This window comes from Chrysemys picta, chromosome 4 (genome assembly GCF_011386835.1).
Source record: "Chrysemys picta bellii isolate R12L10 chromosome 4, ASM1138683v2, whole genome shotgun sequence".
In the NCBI taxonomy this organism is placed as follows: Eukaryota; Metazoa; Chordata; order Testudines; family Emydidae; genus Chrysemys; species Chrysemys picta.
The window spans coordinates 59,954,498-59,969,463 of NC_088794.1; the positions used below are offsets into that span (position 1 = coordinate 59,954,498).

The window sequence follows — 14,966 nt, forward strand, 5'->3', positions numbered from 1 at the left end:
ATAGCTCCGGGAGCTATCCCACAGTGCACCACTCTGTTGACGCTCTGGACAGCAGTCCGAGCTCGGATGCTCTGACCAGCCACACAGGAAAAGCCCCGGGAAAATTTGAATTCCTTTTCCTGTCTGGCCAGTTTGAATCTCATTTCCTGTTTGGACATCGTGGCGAGCTCAGCAGCACTGGCAACGATGCAGAGCTCTCCAGCAGAGATGGCCATGCAATCTCAGAATAAAAAGAGGGCCCCAGCATGGACTGATCGGGAAGTCTTGGATCTGATCGCTGTGTGGGGCGATGAGTCCGTGCTTTCGGAGCTGCGATTGAAAAGACGGAATGCAAAGATCTACGAGAAGATCTCAAAAGCCATGACAGAGAGAGGATACAGCCGGGATGCAACGCAGTGCCGCGTGAAAATCAAGGAAGCTGAGACAAGGGTACCAGAAGACCAAAGAGGCAAACGGACGCTCCGGATCCCAGCCCCAGACATGCCGTTTCTACGAGGCACTGCATTCCATCCTAGGTGCGGCTGCCACCACTACCCCACCACTGACCGTGGACTCTGAGGATGGGATATTGTCGACGCCCGCTTCCTTGGAGATGGTAGTGGACGGGGAAGATGAGGAAGGAGATGAGGAGGACGAGGCAGTCGACAGCGCTTACAACGCTGATTTCCCAGACAGCCAGGATCTCTTCATCATCCTCACAGAGATCCCCTACCAACCGTCCCCAGGCGTTAACCCGGACCCAGAATCAGGGGAAGGATCAGCCGGTAAGTGTTTTAAACATGTAAACATTTATTTTGAACAGAACATTAATATTAACTGTGGGTTTTTCATGATTAGATTGTCCTAGGCACTTAAAGTTTTAGTCTTTGGCAGTGCAACTGCTGCAAAAAAATTTAACAATGTCCGGTTTATCTTGACTGGTTTGCCCTAGGCGCTCTACTGTTTAGTCCTTGCCAGTGCAGCTACAGTAAAATTCGGTCTATATGTCTGGGGATAGAGCAGAAATCCTCATGGGACATATCCATGAAGCTCTCCTGGAGGTAATTGGAAAGCCTTTGTATGAGGTTCCTTGGGAGAGCGGCCTTGTTGTGTCCTCCGTAGTATGAAACGTTTCCGCGTCAGGCTATCATCAAGTACTCTGGTATCATTGCCTTGCACAGCATGGCGGTATACGGCCCTGGTCTTTGCAAGCTTTCACAAAGCATGCGTTCTTTGTCGCTGTCTGAAATCCTCATAAGAGTGATGTCGCTCATGGTGACCTGCTTTGAATTAGGGGAATGTTAGTATTGGGACTGCTTGCCTGTTCCTTTACAGAACTGTAACCAGCGGTTTACAGCCATGCAGTAGAGGCGGGAGAGGGGCAGCATAGAGGGATCTTTCCCGGGGACAGCCGGGAGGGGGTGGGACAGGGGCAGAGTTCATGCTTGCCGGATTGCTGGCAGCAGGAACTGGCCAACGCTAGGAGCATTGCTTTGAACGTGAAAGAAGGGCAGTGCTATTATTAAAGTTTTAAGCTGCCACAAGTCTACGGCTTACCATGTCAGCCTGCTACCCAAATTCCGCTGTCCTGTTCTGCTTGTGTGATCTGCACTGCAAGACCCCAGGCACTGAATGCGAAGGCCGAAAATTCAACCTTGTCCTGAGTGCGCATGTGATAGGTGCTGTGAATGGTCTTGTTCACAGAGAAAGACTATTTTCTTTGTTCACCAAAAAATTTATCTTTCTGAGGAATTCACTCCCTTTTTCCCATCCCACAGCTGTGACTGTCTCCCGACCTACCCGGTCATCAGACTCCCAGAGGCTGGCGCAGATTAGGCATAGAAAGAAAAGGACACGGGACGACATGTTCTGAGAACTTATGTGCTGCTCCCGAGCCGAGGCAACCCAGCAGACCCAGTGGAGGGAGAACATCTCGCAATACCAGCGAGCACACAGTGAACGGGAGGACAGGTGGCGGCAGGAAGACCAGCAGGCGACTCAAACGCTGCTTGGACTAATGAGGGAGCAAACGGACATGCTCCGGCGCCTTGTGAATGTTTTGCAGGACCGGAGGCAGGAGGACAGAGCCCCGCTGCAGTCTATCTGTAACCACCGTCCCCCGCCACAAAGTCCCATACTCCCCTCACCCAAAGTACCAAGAAGGAGGGGCTGCAGAGTCTGTGAAAACTGTCACTCTACCCCTGCAGACTGCTCAAGTAGCAGAAGGCTGTCATTCCCCAAAATTTGATAAGTCCTTTCCTTCCCGCCTCACCCAAGCCCCCATCCGTTTCATACCCTAACTGTCTAGTTGCTAATAAAAAATACGTTTCTGTTAATTACTGTTTCCATCATGTTTTTTTAGAAGACAGTCTGTTTGAAGCGGGGGAAAGGGGTTGGTACAGACACGGGGGCAGGTTCAGCAACAGATCACACACACAGTGCAGTCACTAGGCACCCTGGTCAGTCTGGGAGGTGGTTTTCATTTTCTGTGGGGGGGCTATGTGACTTTGTGGCGGGGGAGGGCGGTTAGAGATCTTATGCAGCGGTCCTTATCCTGGATCACAGAGCCACGCAGCAGGGGATCTGTAACCGTCCTCCCCCTGCCACAAAGTCACATAGCCCCCCCACACAGAGTCCCGAACAGGAGAAGTGGCAGGCTCCGTTGAAACAATCAGTCCACCAGTGCGGACCACTCTAGAAGCAGGAGCCTGTCATTCCTCGAATTTAGAAGCGTCCTCTGCATCACTACACTACGCCCGCTCCCCACCACACTCTGCGTCCCAGTTTCAACACTTTACCGCGAAAACAGTAATAAAGAAAACGTTGTTCATTAACAAATTTTCAGTGATTTTATTTTTAAGCGTGGGTTGGAAGGGGGTGAACGGGTATGAAACTGGAGAGGATACTGAACATTCACTGGGTAAAGAAACGGGGGCATGTTCAGCTTCTCTGTAAACAAACTAAATAGTCACAGGTTACCCTGCTCACTCAGGAGCCTAGGTTTCAAAGCCTCCCGGATGCACAGCGCGTCCCGCTGGGCTCTTCTAATCTCACGGCTGTCTGGCTGGGCGTAATCAGCAGCCAGGCGACTTGCCTCAACCTCCCACCCCGCCATGAAGGTCTCCCCCTTGCTCTCACAGAGATTGTGGAGCACACAGCAAGCTGCAATAACAATGGGGATATTGGTTTCGCTGAGATCAGAGCGAGTCAGTAAGCTTCTCCATCTCCCCATGAGACATCCAAAAGCACACTCCACCACCATTCTGCACTTGCTCAGACGGTAGTTGAAGAGTTCCTTTTCACTGTCCAGGGCGCCTGTATAGGGCTTCATGAGCCAGAGCATTAGCGGGTAGGCTGGGTCCCCGAGGATCACTATAGGCATCTCCACATCCCCAACAGTTATTTTGTGGTCCGGGAAGTAAATACCTTCCTGCAGCCGTCTAAACAGACCAGAGTTCCTGAAAACATGAGCGTCATGAACCTTGCCCGGCCATCCGACGTTGATGTTGGTAAAACGTCCCCTATGGTCCACCAGTGCTTGCAGTACCATTGAAAAGTAGCCCTTTCGGTTAATGTACTGGCTGGCCTGGTGGTCCGGTCCCAGGATAGGGATGTGAGTTCCATCTATAGCCCCACCGCAGTTTGGGAATCCCATCGCGGCGAAGCCATCTATGATGACCTCCACGTTTCCCAGGGTCACTACCTTTGACAGCAGTACATCAACGATTGCGTTGGCTACTTGCATGACAACAACCCCCACGGTAGATTTGCCCACGCCAAAGTGGTTCGCGACTGACCAGTAGCTGTCTGGCGTTGCAAGCTTCCAGAGGGCTATGGCCACTCGCTTCTGGACAGTCAGGGCTGCTCGCATCCGGGTGTCCTTGCGCTTCAGGGCAGGGGACAGCAACTCACAAAGTTCAAGGAAAGTTCCCTTCCGCATGCGAAAGTTTCTCAGCCACTGGGATTCATCCCAGACCTGCAGCACTATGCGGTCCCACCGTCCGTGCTTGTTTCACGTGCCCAGAATCGCCGTTCCATGGCATCAACATGACCCAGTGCCACCATGATGTCCACGGCGCGGGGTCCCATGCTTTGTGACAGGTCTGTGCCACTCTCAGACTTCATGTCCTCATCGCGCTGCCGTAGCCTCCTCGCCCGATTTCTCAACATCTGCCTCTGGAAAAGGTGGCTGATAAGGTGCGAGGTGTTGACAACGGCCATAACTGCAGCGATGGTCGCAGCGGGCTCCATGCTCGCAGTGCTGTGGCGTCCGCGCTGTCACTCATCAGAAAAGTGCGCGAACTGATCGCCCGCCGGCGCTTTCAGGGAGGGAGGGCGGGAGTGACGGTTGGATGACGACAGTTACCCAAAACCACCCTCGACACCTTTTTTCCCCAGCAGGCATTGGGGGCTCGACCCAGAATTCCAATGGGCAGCGGGGACTGCGGGAACTGTGGGATAGCTGCCCACAGTGCACCGCTTCCAATATTGACGCTTGCCCCGTTAGTGTGGACTCACACAGTCCAATTACTGTCCTTAGTGTGGCTACACAGGTTCAACTTTGCAATATCGATTCCACATATTCGATTTAAGTGAAATCGAACTACTCTCGTAGTGTAGACATACCCTTAGTCTTTACCCCCAGTTTTTAACATAGTTTTTATTGGGGAATATACAATGGACTTCAAGTTGACATCAAATTTCCTTAACTGAATTTATAGCCTGCTATGTACAGGCCTGGACACATCTGCATACATATATTTTTACTTGTGCTCAGCATATACTCTCATGCACAATATTTGACATACACAGAGATGCACACATGTGCTCTCAAACAAATATGCATACACACATACACCTTCTAAGATTCAGTATTTTATTAGTATTCTTTGTGACAATTAAAGTACAGTAGAAGATAAAATCTTGCCAGGTACACTTTGCTTTTAAAAATGTATGTTTCTCCTCCAGGACTGTCAGGAGTTTTTTTAACGAGGTTACCAATACCAATTGTCAATGGCTTCTATTCTGCATTCTGCTGCTCATTAACATATGTTGTATTTGGGACTTCGCGCCATATCTCCATTGGTAAGTTTTACTCTGCTCTGTGAATTGGGTCCCCAGGATTTATGGGGTCATGTGCAGAGTTGTCATTAGAGGGTGTGGGCAGGGCCGTAGCAACAAAGAACGTGGCCCCCTCCGAACATATGTCCAGGCGGGTCCCCTTACAATGCAGAAACTGGAATGCGGTATTTATTTTGCCACTTTTAGGGGCCCCCTTCCTTGCGGGGCCCCCTCCGGTTGGAGGGTACGGAGGGCGCTCACTACGCCTCTGGGTGTGGGAGGTGCCTGTATCTATCTTTGTCTCATCTATTTAATCTTACTTGGTAGCATGGTCTTGGAGTGAGCATCCTGACTCCCAGTCACCTGCTTGGTTCTGACTTGTGTGATCCTGAGCAAATCTCTTAGGACTCAATTGTGGACTACCTTGTATGCCCGCACAAGGGAGTAAGGTGTCCACTTACTTCCTTGCACGGACTATCCACATCACAGATACCAGCACAGAGGAGAGAGCCAGAATTCCATGGAAGAGTAATCAGCACCAGACACAGTAGGGCTTGCGCAGAATATTCTTCCTTCTTTCTCTCCCCCACCATCCCCGAGAGCAAGTGGGGAACCAAACTGAGTCACAATTTGGCTTCTGGTCTGCTCACGGGGTCACACAGCTGCTTGCCATTATCGCATCCTTAATGGTTCTGCACTCTTCCTAATTATATATTCACACAACACACAAACACATGAGACAGAGAGATTTGTCCAAGGAGATCAACAAACAAATGGATTGGAGACATAAATCTGTGAACAGAGCCCTGGCAATTATTTTTTGGCGATGGTTCTGATCCTAGACCTCCTTTGTTTTCCCTTCCTTTCAGGTGAAAAGGTTGTCCACTGTATCACAGTAAGTGGGCATAGGGTGCCCTCTAGTCTTAGAGCCAGAGCTACACTTCCTTCTTCAGCTAACTTCTTTCACATTCACTTTTCAGTCTATTTGACAGAGGGGTAAAAGCTTGTTTAGAGTTTGTTTTGAAATAATCTTTGGTCATGCATCTGAACGACTTGATAGTTCATGTTTGTGAGGTTGTAAATGTAGTCTGCTTTTGGATGATATACAGTATCAGGAATTTCATATACTTGGGAGGGGGGTGAGTGAGAATCAGTGTTTGAGACTTGATTTTATACGTCTGAGACATGATTTTATATCGCTATTATGAAGTGTGTGTGAATGCACACACACACACAGACACACACACAGAAAATAGACCTCTAGTGCATGGGTGGGGGTGAAAGATGGACCTGTGGTTGCAGGGAATCATACAACCTTCTTCTCTGCTTCTGTTGGTCACAGGTTCATTCAGCATTCTGAATGCAATGGTGGCAGATGTTCTGAAGACGCTGAATTTCCGCCCAATATTGACTGCTAATGGAACCTTTGCCAATTTCTCAGATGCAAATTATATGAAGAGTTACATGGAAGCCTTGACACTTACTGCATCAACAACATTTCTGACTGGGATCATCCAGGTAGAAGTTGCATTCCTTTTAGCTCCCTATGGATGTGGCCTTGATGGACATTGTACAAACCAGGGAACTAGAACTACCAACAGGTTAAACTTTCTCAGCACATGTTTGAAATATATATTTTTTGCAGTGCATTGTACACAGGGCTCTAGTTCTTTTTCCTCTTATGATTTACGACCAAGATATGTCAAGGTGCCTCTACCCCTTAACCCACGCATTCAATTCATTTCCAAATCCTGGCACATCTTCCTCCATAATATTTCCTGAATCAGCATTTTTTTCTGTCCACACAGCAAGAACTGCTGGAAGCTGAGAGTGGCCGACAGGGGATGGATCACTCAATGATTGCCTGTTCTGTTCATTCCCTCCAAAACACCTGTGCACACACACCAATTGAATCTCTTTGCATCAATTTCAGCTTTTTGACTCCACCTTTAAGACTTTTTTTTGCTCTGACTCTCCCCACTTGTCTGCTCTTGTCTCTTGTCAGTGATGCCTGGTAGTTTTGGTAATTTATCTGTGGATTTCCATGCTTTCAAAAGTTTGGGTTTCTTGTAAGTTTTAACCTTAAATCTGAATTTCCTACCTTTTCTAATAGTTTTTTTTTTCTTAACTGCAATGTTCTTGTAAGGATTTACCCTTACATGTACTGATTTCTATACTGACTCTTAATTTTTCTTTAACATTGTTTTTTGTCTTGGAATTATTCCTAATCCATCAGATCAAAAGTGGAAGCCAGAGAATCTCCTTGTGTGCTACTGTATAGTTAGCGTTAAATGTTTTGTATTTGGCAGCCTGATTCTCCACTGCTTGCACCTTTATGTAGTCATTTATACCAGTACAAAGCGGATGAAAAATGCTGTCAGGCTGCTCTGGTAGTGTTTGACACTCGTGCAAAGTGGATGCAACAGGTACAAATGAGTTCACTTGGTATAAAGCAGTGGAGAATCAGCCCCTTTGGTTTATAAAGGACAAGGAGGGGGTTGGAGAGTTAATGATTAGGTTCCAAAGTAGCTGATCACTTAGGCTTGGTCTACACTACCCCCCTAATTCGAACTAAGGTACGCAACTTCAGCTACGTGAATAACGTAGCTGAAGTTCGAAGTACCTTAGTTCGAATTAGTTCGAACTTACCTTGGTCCACACTCGGCAGGCAGGCTCCCCCGTCGACTCTGCGGTACTCCTCTCGGCGAGCTGGAGTACCGCAGTCGACGGCGAGCACTTCCGGGTTCGACTTATTGCGTCCAGACTAGACGCGATAAGTCGAACCCAGAAGTTCGATTTCCAGCCGTCGAACTAGCGGGTAAGTATAGCCAAGGCCTTAGTGTCAGGCTCAGTCCCCTTTGTGTCACCACTTCTCATTCCTCTCTTGCCTTCCTTTCAGTTGCTTTTAGGCTGTTTCTGCTTGGGGTTTGTCACAACCTATCTGCCAAAGACCCTCATCGACGCTTACCTCACTGCAGCAGCGCTGCATGTCATCGTATCCCAGTTCTCCTTCATCTTCGGGATTGTGATCAACTTCCATATGGGCCCCCTGGCCATTTTCTATGTGAGTAAACCAAACACTTGGTGCCTGCCCCTTGGAGGGGAAGAGGATGAATAGCTTCAGAAATTAAGATAATTTCAGTATAAGCACATTGCTAGGGTAGAAATTAGGCAAGTCTCAACCGTAGCTGCGTTCACCTTTCCTAGGTGGGTGTACTATACAGTGTATGCAGATTTTCTGGATGCTAGGAGGAGAGAGGGGCTGGAGAAAGTATATTGTTCTCTACTCACTTTAGAAAATACAATGAGAAGTACAAAGCCATATTTGTGCTGTTGTTTTCTGTATTGCTCTCTATAGAAAACATATTTTTAAAATCTCGCTGTGTTCTTAGTAGCTGTCTCCCTCTTCCTATTAAAGATGCTTTTGTCACAGAAGGGCCTACCAGTTGAAATACAAGGGCATCCTTTTAGAGAGTATGAAATGCCAGCTCATATAAAAAGCTGTAATACCCCCTTCTCATCCTCTCTATGATGTTTCCCTTTCAGAACCTGTTTCATTATTGCATGGCTCTCCCAAAGGCTAATGCCACCAGTATATTGCTATTTTTGGTTGGCCTACTCATGCTGAGGGTCAGCAATTGTATCAAGATAACTTACAAGCACAGTCCTGTTGCATTCCCTATGGAACTTCTCCTGGTAAGTCTTCTCCATATATCCACTATGATAACTAAAATTAACAGAAACCAGCAAAGTCTCACTATGTGAGAGGCAACTTGGTATGGTGGTTAGAGCATGGGGCTGTGAACCAGGAACTCCCGAGTCCCATTGTCTGTTCTGCCACTGATTTGCAGAGCGGCTTTGAACAATTACTAAATCTCTGCATCCCTGCCTCCTGAGGATGCTGTGAGGAGTAACTAATGTCTATAAAGAGATGGGCGCAAACCAAAACACCACGTCTATCCCCTGGATCAGAGTGGGAACTTCTTATCTTTATTTATTGTGGGCAAAATTAGAACCTTGCATCTAAACACTCATTGGGGTTTCTGAATCCGGATCTGAATCTGAACTTTCCCAGATGTTGGGGATGTTCAGACTCATTCTATTTTAGAGACAGGTTCCAGCTGTGGATTCAGATTTTGTTGTCATCTTTCGTTTACTTTTTCTCTTTTTCTTTTTCCTCTCCTGAGTCTTTTTCTTTTTTTTAATGATCAAAAATATTAAATGTAAAAATAAGTTCAGAACAGGCTTAAAGAAAAACTCTGACCATTTTGCTCAGCCAGAAGTCTGAAAGTTCAGCGGGTCAGAGGTACTTTCCCCCAGGAATAAGGTACTTAGAGTCCAACTCTGATTGATGTTAGTGGAAGTTGAGGCCACTCAGCACTTTGTAGAATAGGGCCCATTTGTGACAATGGCCATGTCAGAATCCAGGATCAGAGATTGTAAACTGGTTTCCATCCTGCTTTATTATTAATTTAACAACTGGAGAAAGAAAACTTTAACTCTTTAGTGTTCAAAAATTGTCAAGTCAATAATAAAGTTGATTTTAATATCTCCTTATATAGGATGCCTCCCATACTGCCACATCACAATCATGGTCAACTGCAAGAAGCTCAGAAGTGCCAGTAGTAATATATTTTATTGAAAAGAACATTTTACAGGTTATTTCAAGATTCTCATATATTTCCACTTGCAGAAAGAATCTGAAGGTAGCTGCTGTAATTATTCCTGTGGAATGTTGAACATTCCATAGTTAAGTTATGATAGAATTTTGTGAGCAAGTCTTTAGCTTTCTCCTACTCTTCCATTATGACAAACTAGAAACTGCTTTTCTTATTGTATATTTCTTAAGGAAGTATTGTATAACATGTATGAAAAGACAGTCCCTGCCCCCAAGAATTTACTATCAATAATATAATTTTCCTGTTTTCTTTCCCAGATTATTACAATCACCATTATTGCTAACCATGTTCATCTGCATGCCGAATCCAGTATGCTTGTGGCCAAAATGGTTCCACACAGGTTGGTAATTTCCAGTTATGAATGAAAATGTACTCTTTTTAGAGAGGGAGAGAGGGAGATGTGGCCTGCATTCCTTGTTCCTAGATGTATGACTTTGCATTTGGCTTTCTGAAAACATTTGGTTTGAATGGGCCCATCTTACCAAGTAATCCAAATTGTTCTGTATGTCTGCTCTGTCCTCACCATTATTTACCATCCACCAATCTTTGTGTCATCCACAATTTTTATTTTATTTATTTACATTTTTAGATTAAATTTTATTTTAAATTGTAGAGAAAGGTTCTTGTTTGTGGTTTCTGTTTTTGTTTTTCCAAATCTTTCCACCCCCCTCTCCCCGGTCATTTTTCTTTACATTTGGCTTTCCTTGCAATGGACTTAAAATATTTTACAGACATTAATGAACTAAACCTCACACTATCCCTGCAATTGAGATATTAAGTATCCTTATTTTACAGAAGTTGAAATTCAGGCACCAAGAGGTTATAGGCGAGCAGTTGAAGCCAAGTGGAAAGTGCATTGCAGTGCGGGATATTTCTGAGAGGAGGGCGCTGGGTAAAACACATTCAACAATGATCCTTATTGCTGCTGAAAATAGGTGCAGTCTGTGCCCCCTTCATTGTGTGCTCCCAAAGGCAACATGTAGATAGGGGAGCCTAGACACACCTCAACCAGCAGCTCTCTCACACCTCCCATAGGGTCATGAAATGCTCCTCTGTGTGTTAGCAAGGTTTCTGCCTAGTGCTTAAGGTAATGCTTGACATCCTGCCCAGCTCCTGTGGATATGCTGGTTGGAAAGAGGCTACCTGGATGCTCTTTGATCCACCCTCCATCTGCTGCTCTTTTCAACAGTATTCTCCACAAATTACTGACTTACATTTACTGTGCAAATACATTAAGGGATTCTCATGAGATAGCAGTGACCACCCCAACAAGAGTCAGAGCATCTCCTGAAGAGTACTGAATGCCATCAGCTGAGGTCCTGAAAAGGGGACTGTACGTAAGGCACAGAACAAGATTAAGACAATTTATTCTCTGCTATTCCAGGTTTCTGCCTCCTACGCTGCCAGACTTGTCAAATTTGAGCAGGATTGTAGCCCATGCCTTCTCCCTGGCTATTGTAAGCTACTTCCTTCTCATTTTTGTGGGAAAGAGGTACGCTTGTATTCACAACTACAACATCTCCAGCAACCAGGTGAGAGCAAAACCTCACGTGCTTCCCAGACCAGCCGAACTGGACTTACTTGTCACTTACCAAAGCCATTAACTGGCTCGGAGTGTGGTGGGAGTCCCAGAGGCAGAGCAGAAATGCAGCCCAGTGGCTTTACAGCAACTCAGCTACCTTCCCAATGGGAGGAAGAGCACTGGCATCATAATTAGCTGAAGCAGCATAGGAGTTGAGAAAGGCTAAAACAACGGGTGACCTCCAGCACTCTGCCAGAAACCAATCACATGCATATGGATGTTTGTTTGCCGCTGAAGAAAGATACATTGGGATATGGTAGGGGGGTTGGAGAGGCTGGGCTAAAACAGCTGCTTCTTCTACAACCTGACCTTTGTATGTTCCTAATTGTGGGTTGCACCCGCTGCTTATGCCAATGAATTTTGGAATCTGTTCGGAGAGCGGTGCCTATTCCACAGCACCCAGACATTAATAGCCAAGGTTATAAAAGGGCTGAATAGCCCTATTTCCTTCCTTTCTGTAGCCACCTGTTAGTGTATGGATCTTCTCTGTCTGGTGTGATGATATGGGAAGTCTTTGGCTCCCAACTCCATTATTTCTAGTGTACTATAGTTAGTAACTAGCAAGCTTGCGCCATTTCATATTTAGCTTCTTATGAAGGCATTGAGATTTTATGAGGATGGAACTAAGGCAGGTAGGAAGTCAGCATGACTTCTTGTAGCCTTTGGGGAATACAAAGGGCTTGTCACTTGCACCCAGCATTTGCATAGGTACATTGTGCTGTGCATGTTAATTGGGTGTCATTCATGCAGGGTGCTAGAGTTAACTCTCAAAGGACTCTTCTAGAAGAAGGAACTGAAGTTGTTGAGGTCAGTGCTTCAGGGATGAACATGTGGTACAATGAAAGGGAGCGCCGTAGCAAGCACTGCTTTTCAGAAGGTTCCCAAAGCTTAGCAGCACAGGCAGGCATCCCATAAGTGAGAGCAGACAGTAATATCACTCTTGGAAAAAAAACACAGTTACTATGATAAGTAAGTGTTGGGGTTGTGTGTTTTTGTTTTGGCTGTGCTTTATAGGAGCTCATGACTGTGGGGCTATGCAATATCTTCAGCTCATTTTTCAAAAGCTTTGCTGTCAGCTGTGCTATTTCTGGGACTGTCATTCAGGAGAAGACAGGCGGAAAAACACAGGTGAGTTGGGTTGGTTGTATGAGCTGCAACACCTGATCAGGAGGTCAAGCTTCCAGACCCTCATCTAGGATCAATATAATTCCACTAGGGCAGGGGTGGGCAAACTTTTTGGCCCGAGGGCCACATCGGGGTTGCAAAACTGTATGGAGGGCTGGGTAGGGAAGGCTGTGCCTCCCCAAACAGTCTGGCCCCTGCCCCCTATCCACCCCCTCCCACTTCCTGCCCCCTGACTGCCCCCCGCAGAATCCCCGACCCATCCAACCCCCCCTGCTCCCTGTCCCCTGACTACCCCAACCCTATCCACACCCCCACCCCCTGACAGACCCTCGGGTCTCCCACACCTATCCAACCACTCCCCCTCCTCCCCGTTCCCCGTCCCCTGACCGACCGCCCCCAGAACCTCCGCCCCATCCAACCGCCCCCTGACTGCCCCTGGGACTTCCTGCCCCTTATCCAACCCCCCCTGCTCCCTGCCCCCTTACCATGCAGCTCAGAGCAGCAGGCCCTGCTGCCCGATGGGAGCAGCGGGCCAGAGCGCTGGCGGCGCGGCAAGGTGAGGATGCGGGGGAAGGGAGACAGCAGGGGAGAGGCCAGGGGCAAGCCAGATGTGGCTTGCGGGCCGTAGTTTCCCACCTCTGCACTAGGGCCTGGTTTTCATCCAAGCAATTTACAGACTTCTGTAAACACCACTTTTCACAATTATGCCTGTGCAACGTTAATTCCGTCCCTGTATACTTCTGCATTAACATGTAGTCTTTAATTACATGATCACATACTACTAGTTTTGCAGTATCTATAGCAGAACACGATGGGTCATCTACTTTTGCTGCTGCTCCTGTACTAGGGCGTAATAGTGGTGGTCTTGCAATCAGAGGCACACGATTTCCTTTGCCCCTTTCCTTACTTGAAGGAGGTCTCAAATCCCCCTGCTTATACTGTTTGTGGGCAAATGGTCCTTCAGCTGAAAAGAAGAGTGTATCTGAGTGGTATACAATGTCACCAGGCTCTTTCAGAATTCTCTGAACGGGATTAGGCCAATGGGATGAGCAGCCCAGTGAAAGCTGGTGCTTCGGAGGTGTAGGGTTTGACAAAGCAATTGTACTTTTGAAGTACTATTTCCCATTGTCCCGTGAAATCCTTCATTAGTCTCTTACCTCAATAAGCTGCGCTGCTGGTGGCTGTACAAGCTTTGATATCTGAGGAGTTTAGCAGAGGAGCAACTCATGGTAAGCTCCGGAATGCATCTCTAACACAATATTTGTGTTCAGTTTGCAGCACTAATTGGAGCATCCATAATGCTAGTGGTAGTGATGAAACTAGGACACTTTTTCCAGTCTCTGCCTAATGTAAGTGAATTTGAAATAGAATGTAAGTAGGCTGCTCCCATAACTAAGCATAATACAGAAGTCTTCCAGAATGCATTAGGGATTACACTACAGTTAATGGTTTCAAGGGATGGGACCAAACCAAAGTCACAGATTCAAACTCCCCTAAACTTTATAGGGCTGAAAATCCAGATAGAAAATTTTGCATCTCAGGCCCATTTCTGGTTGTTTAGAAAGAGCTTGATCTCACTGGCTGAAGCATAAATGAAACTTCATAGCCAGAACCCATCATTTAAAAATAAAGGTTTCACTTATTATCTTACAAAAACAACAAGGAGTCTGGTGGCACCTTAAAGACTAACAGATTTATTTGGGCATAAGCTTTCGTGAGTAAAAACCTCACTTCTTCGGATGTACAGACTAACACGGCTACCCCCTGATACTTATTATCTTAGTCCCCTATCTTGCAAACTCTTACACTGAGTAGTCCCATTGAACTCAACGGAGTTATACACTTCCATGAAGTACTCTTAGACATAAATGTGTAAGTGTTTGTAGGATTGGTGCCTTAGAGACTTCACTAAAGGACACAAAACCCTCCAACTGGAATTTGGTTTTAGTATGTCTGGTACCAGCTTGGACTTTGAGATTTATTCCAAAATCAAATGGTCTCCTAAACTGCCTCCCCCAGATCTTTCATTGCCATATGAGACTATAATAAAATATTGTTCTTCAGGGGCCTATTTTTCCATTTATCTCTTAATATTTCTTCTGGCTCTCCCATTCTTTTGAAAGTTTTACTTAGGGAACTGCTGAGGCCAAGCCATATTTCCCAATGTCCCCTGGCCTCTCTGTAAGGCCATGTCTGCACTAGCATTTATGTCAGCAAAACTTTTGTCGCTCAGGGGTGTGAAAAAACCACACTCCTCAGTGACATAAATGTTGCCAGCATAAGCGCTCGTGTACACATTGCTGTGTTGGCAGGAGACACTCTCCCACCAATATAGCTATCGCCATTGTTGAGCTGGTTTTATTGTGTCAACAGGAGAGCTCTCTCCCGTCTGCATGACGCAGCCACATGAGCGCACTGACAGCAGCACAGCTGTATCAATACAGCTGTGTTGCTGTAAGCTTGTAAGTGTAGACATGGCCTAAGATGGGAAGACCAAGCCCTTTCCCAGAACTAGCTGACAAATTGGATGTTACCCACCC

The 14,966-nt window shown here is 46.5% G+C and overlaps 1 protein-coding gene across 17 annotated transcripts in view; it reads left to right on the forward strand.

The window, feature by feature from the left end:
* SLC26A8 (solute carrier family 26 member 8) overlaps positions 1-14,966 on the forward strand; it is a 34,814-nt gene that overhangs the window by 6,602 nt on the left and 13,246 nt on the right. For 6 of the 17 annotated variants that reach the window (XM_065592381.1, XM_065592388.1, XM_065592379.1 and 3 more), the window contains exons 4-12: positions 4,948-5,064; positions 6,383-6,558; positions 7,940-8,104; positions 8,587-8,736; positions 9,603-9,698; positions 9,977-10,059; positions 11,104-11,251; positions 12,316-12,429; positions 13,698-13,775. In XM_065592381.1, the coding sequence (XP_065448453.1) occupies positions 4,948-5,064; positions 6,383-6,558; positions 7,940-8,104; positions 8,587-8,736; positions 9,603-9,698; positions 9,977-10,059; positions 11,104-11,251; positions 12,316-12,429; positions 13,698-13,775 (1,127 nt within the window). The remainder of the gene's footprint in view (positions 1-4,947; positions 5,065-6,382; positions 6,559-7,939; positions 8,105-8,586; positions 8,737-9,602; positions 9,699-9,976; positions 10,060-11,103; positions 11,252-12,315; positions 12,430-13,697; positions 13,776-14,966) is intronic. The other 11 variants (XM_065592380.1, XM_065592386.1, XM_065592383.1 and 8 more) reach the window with 3 other exon arrangements.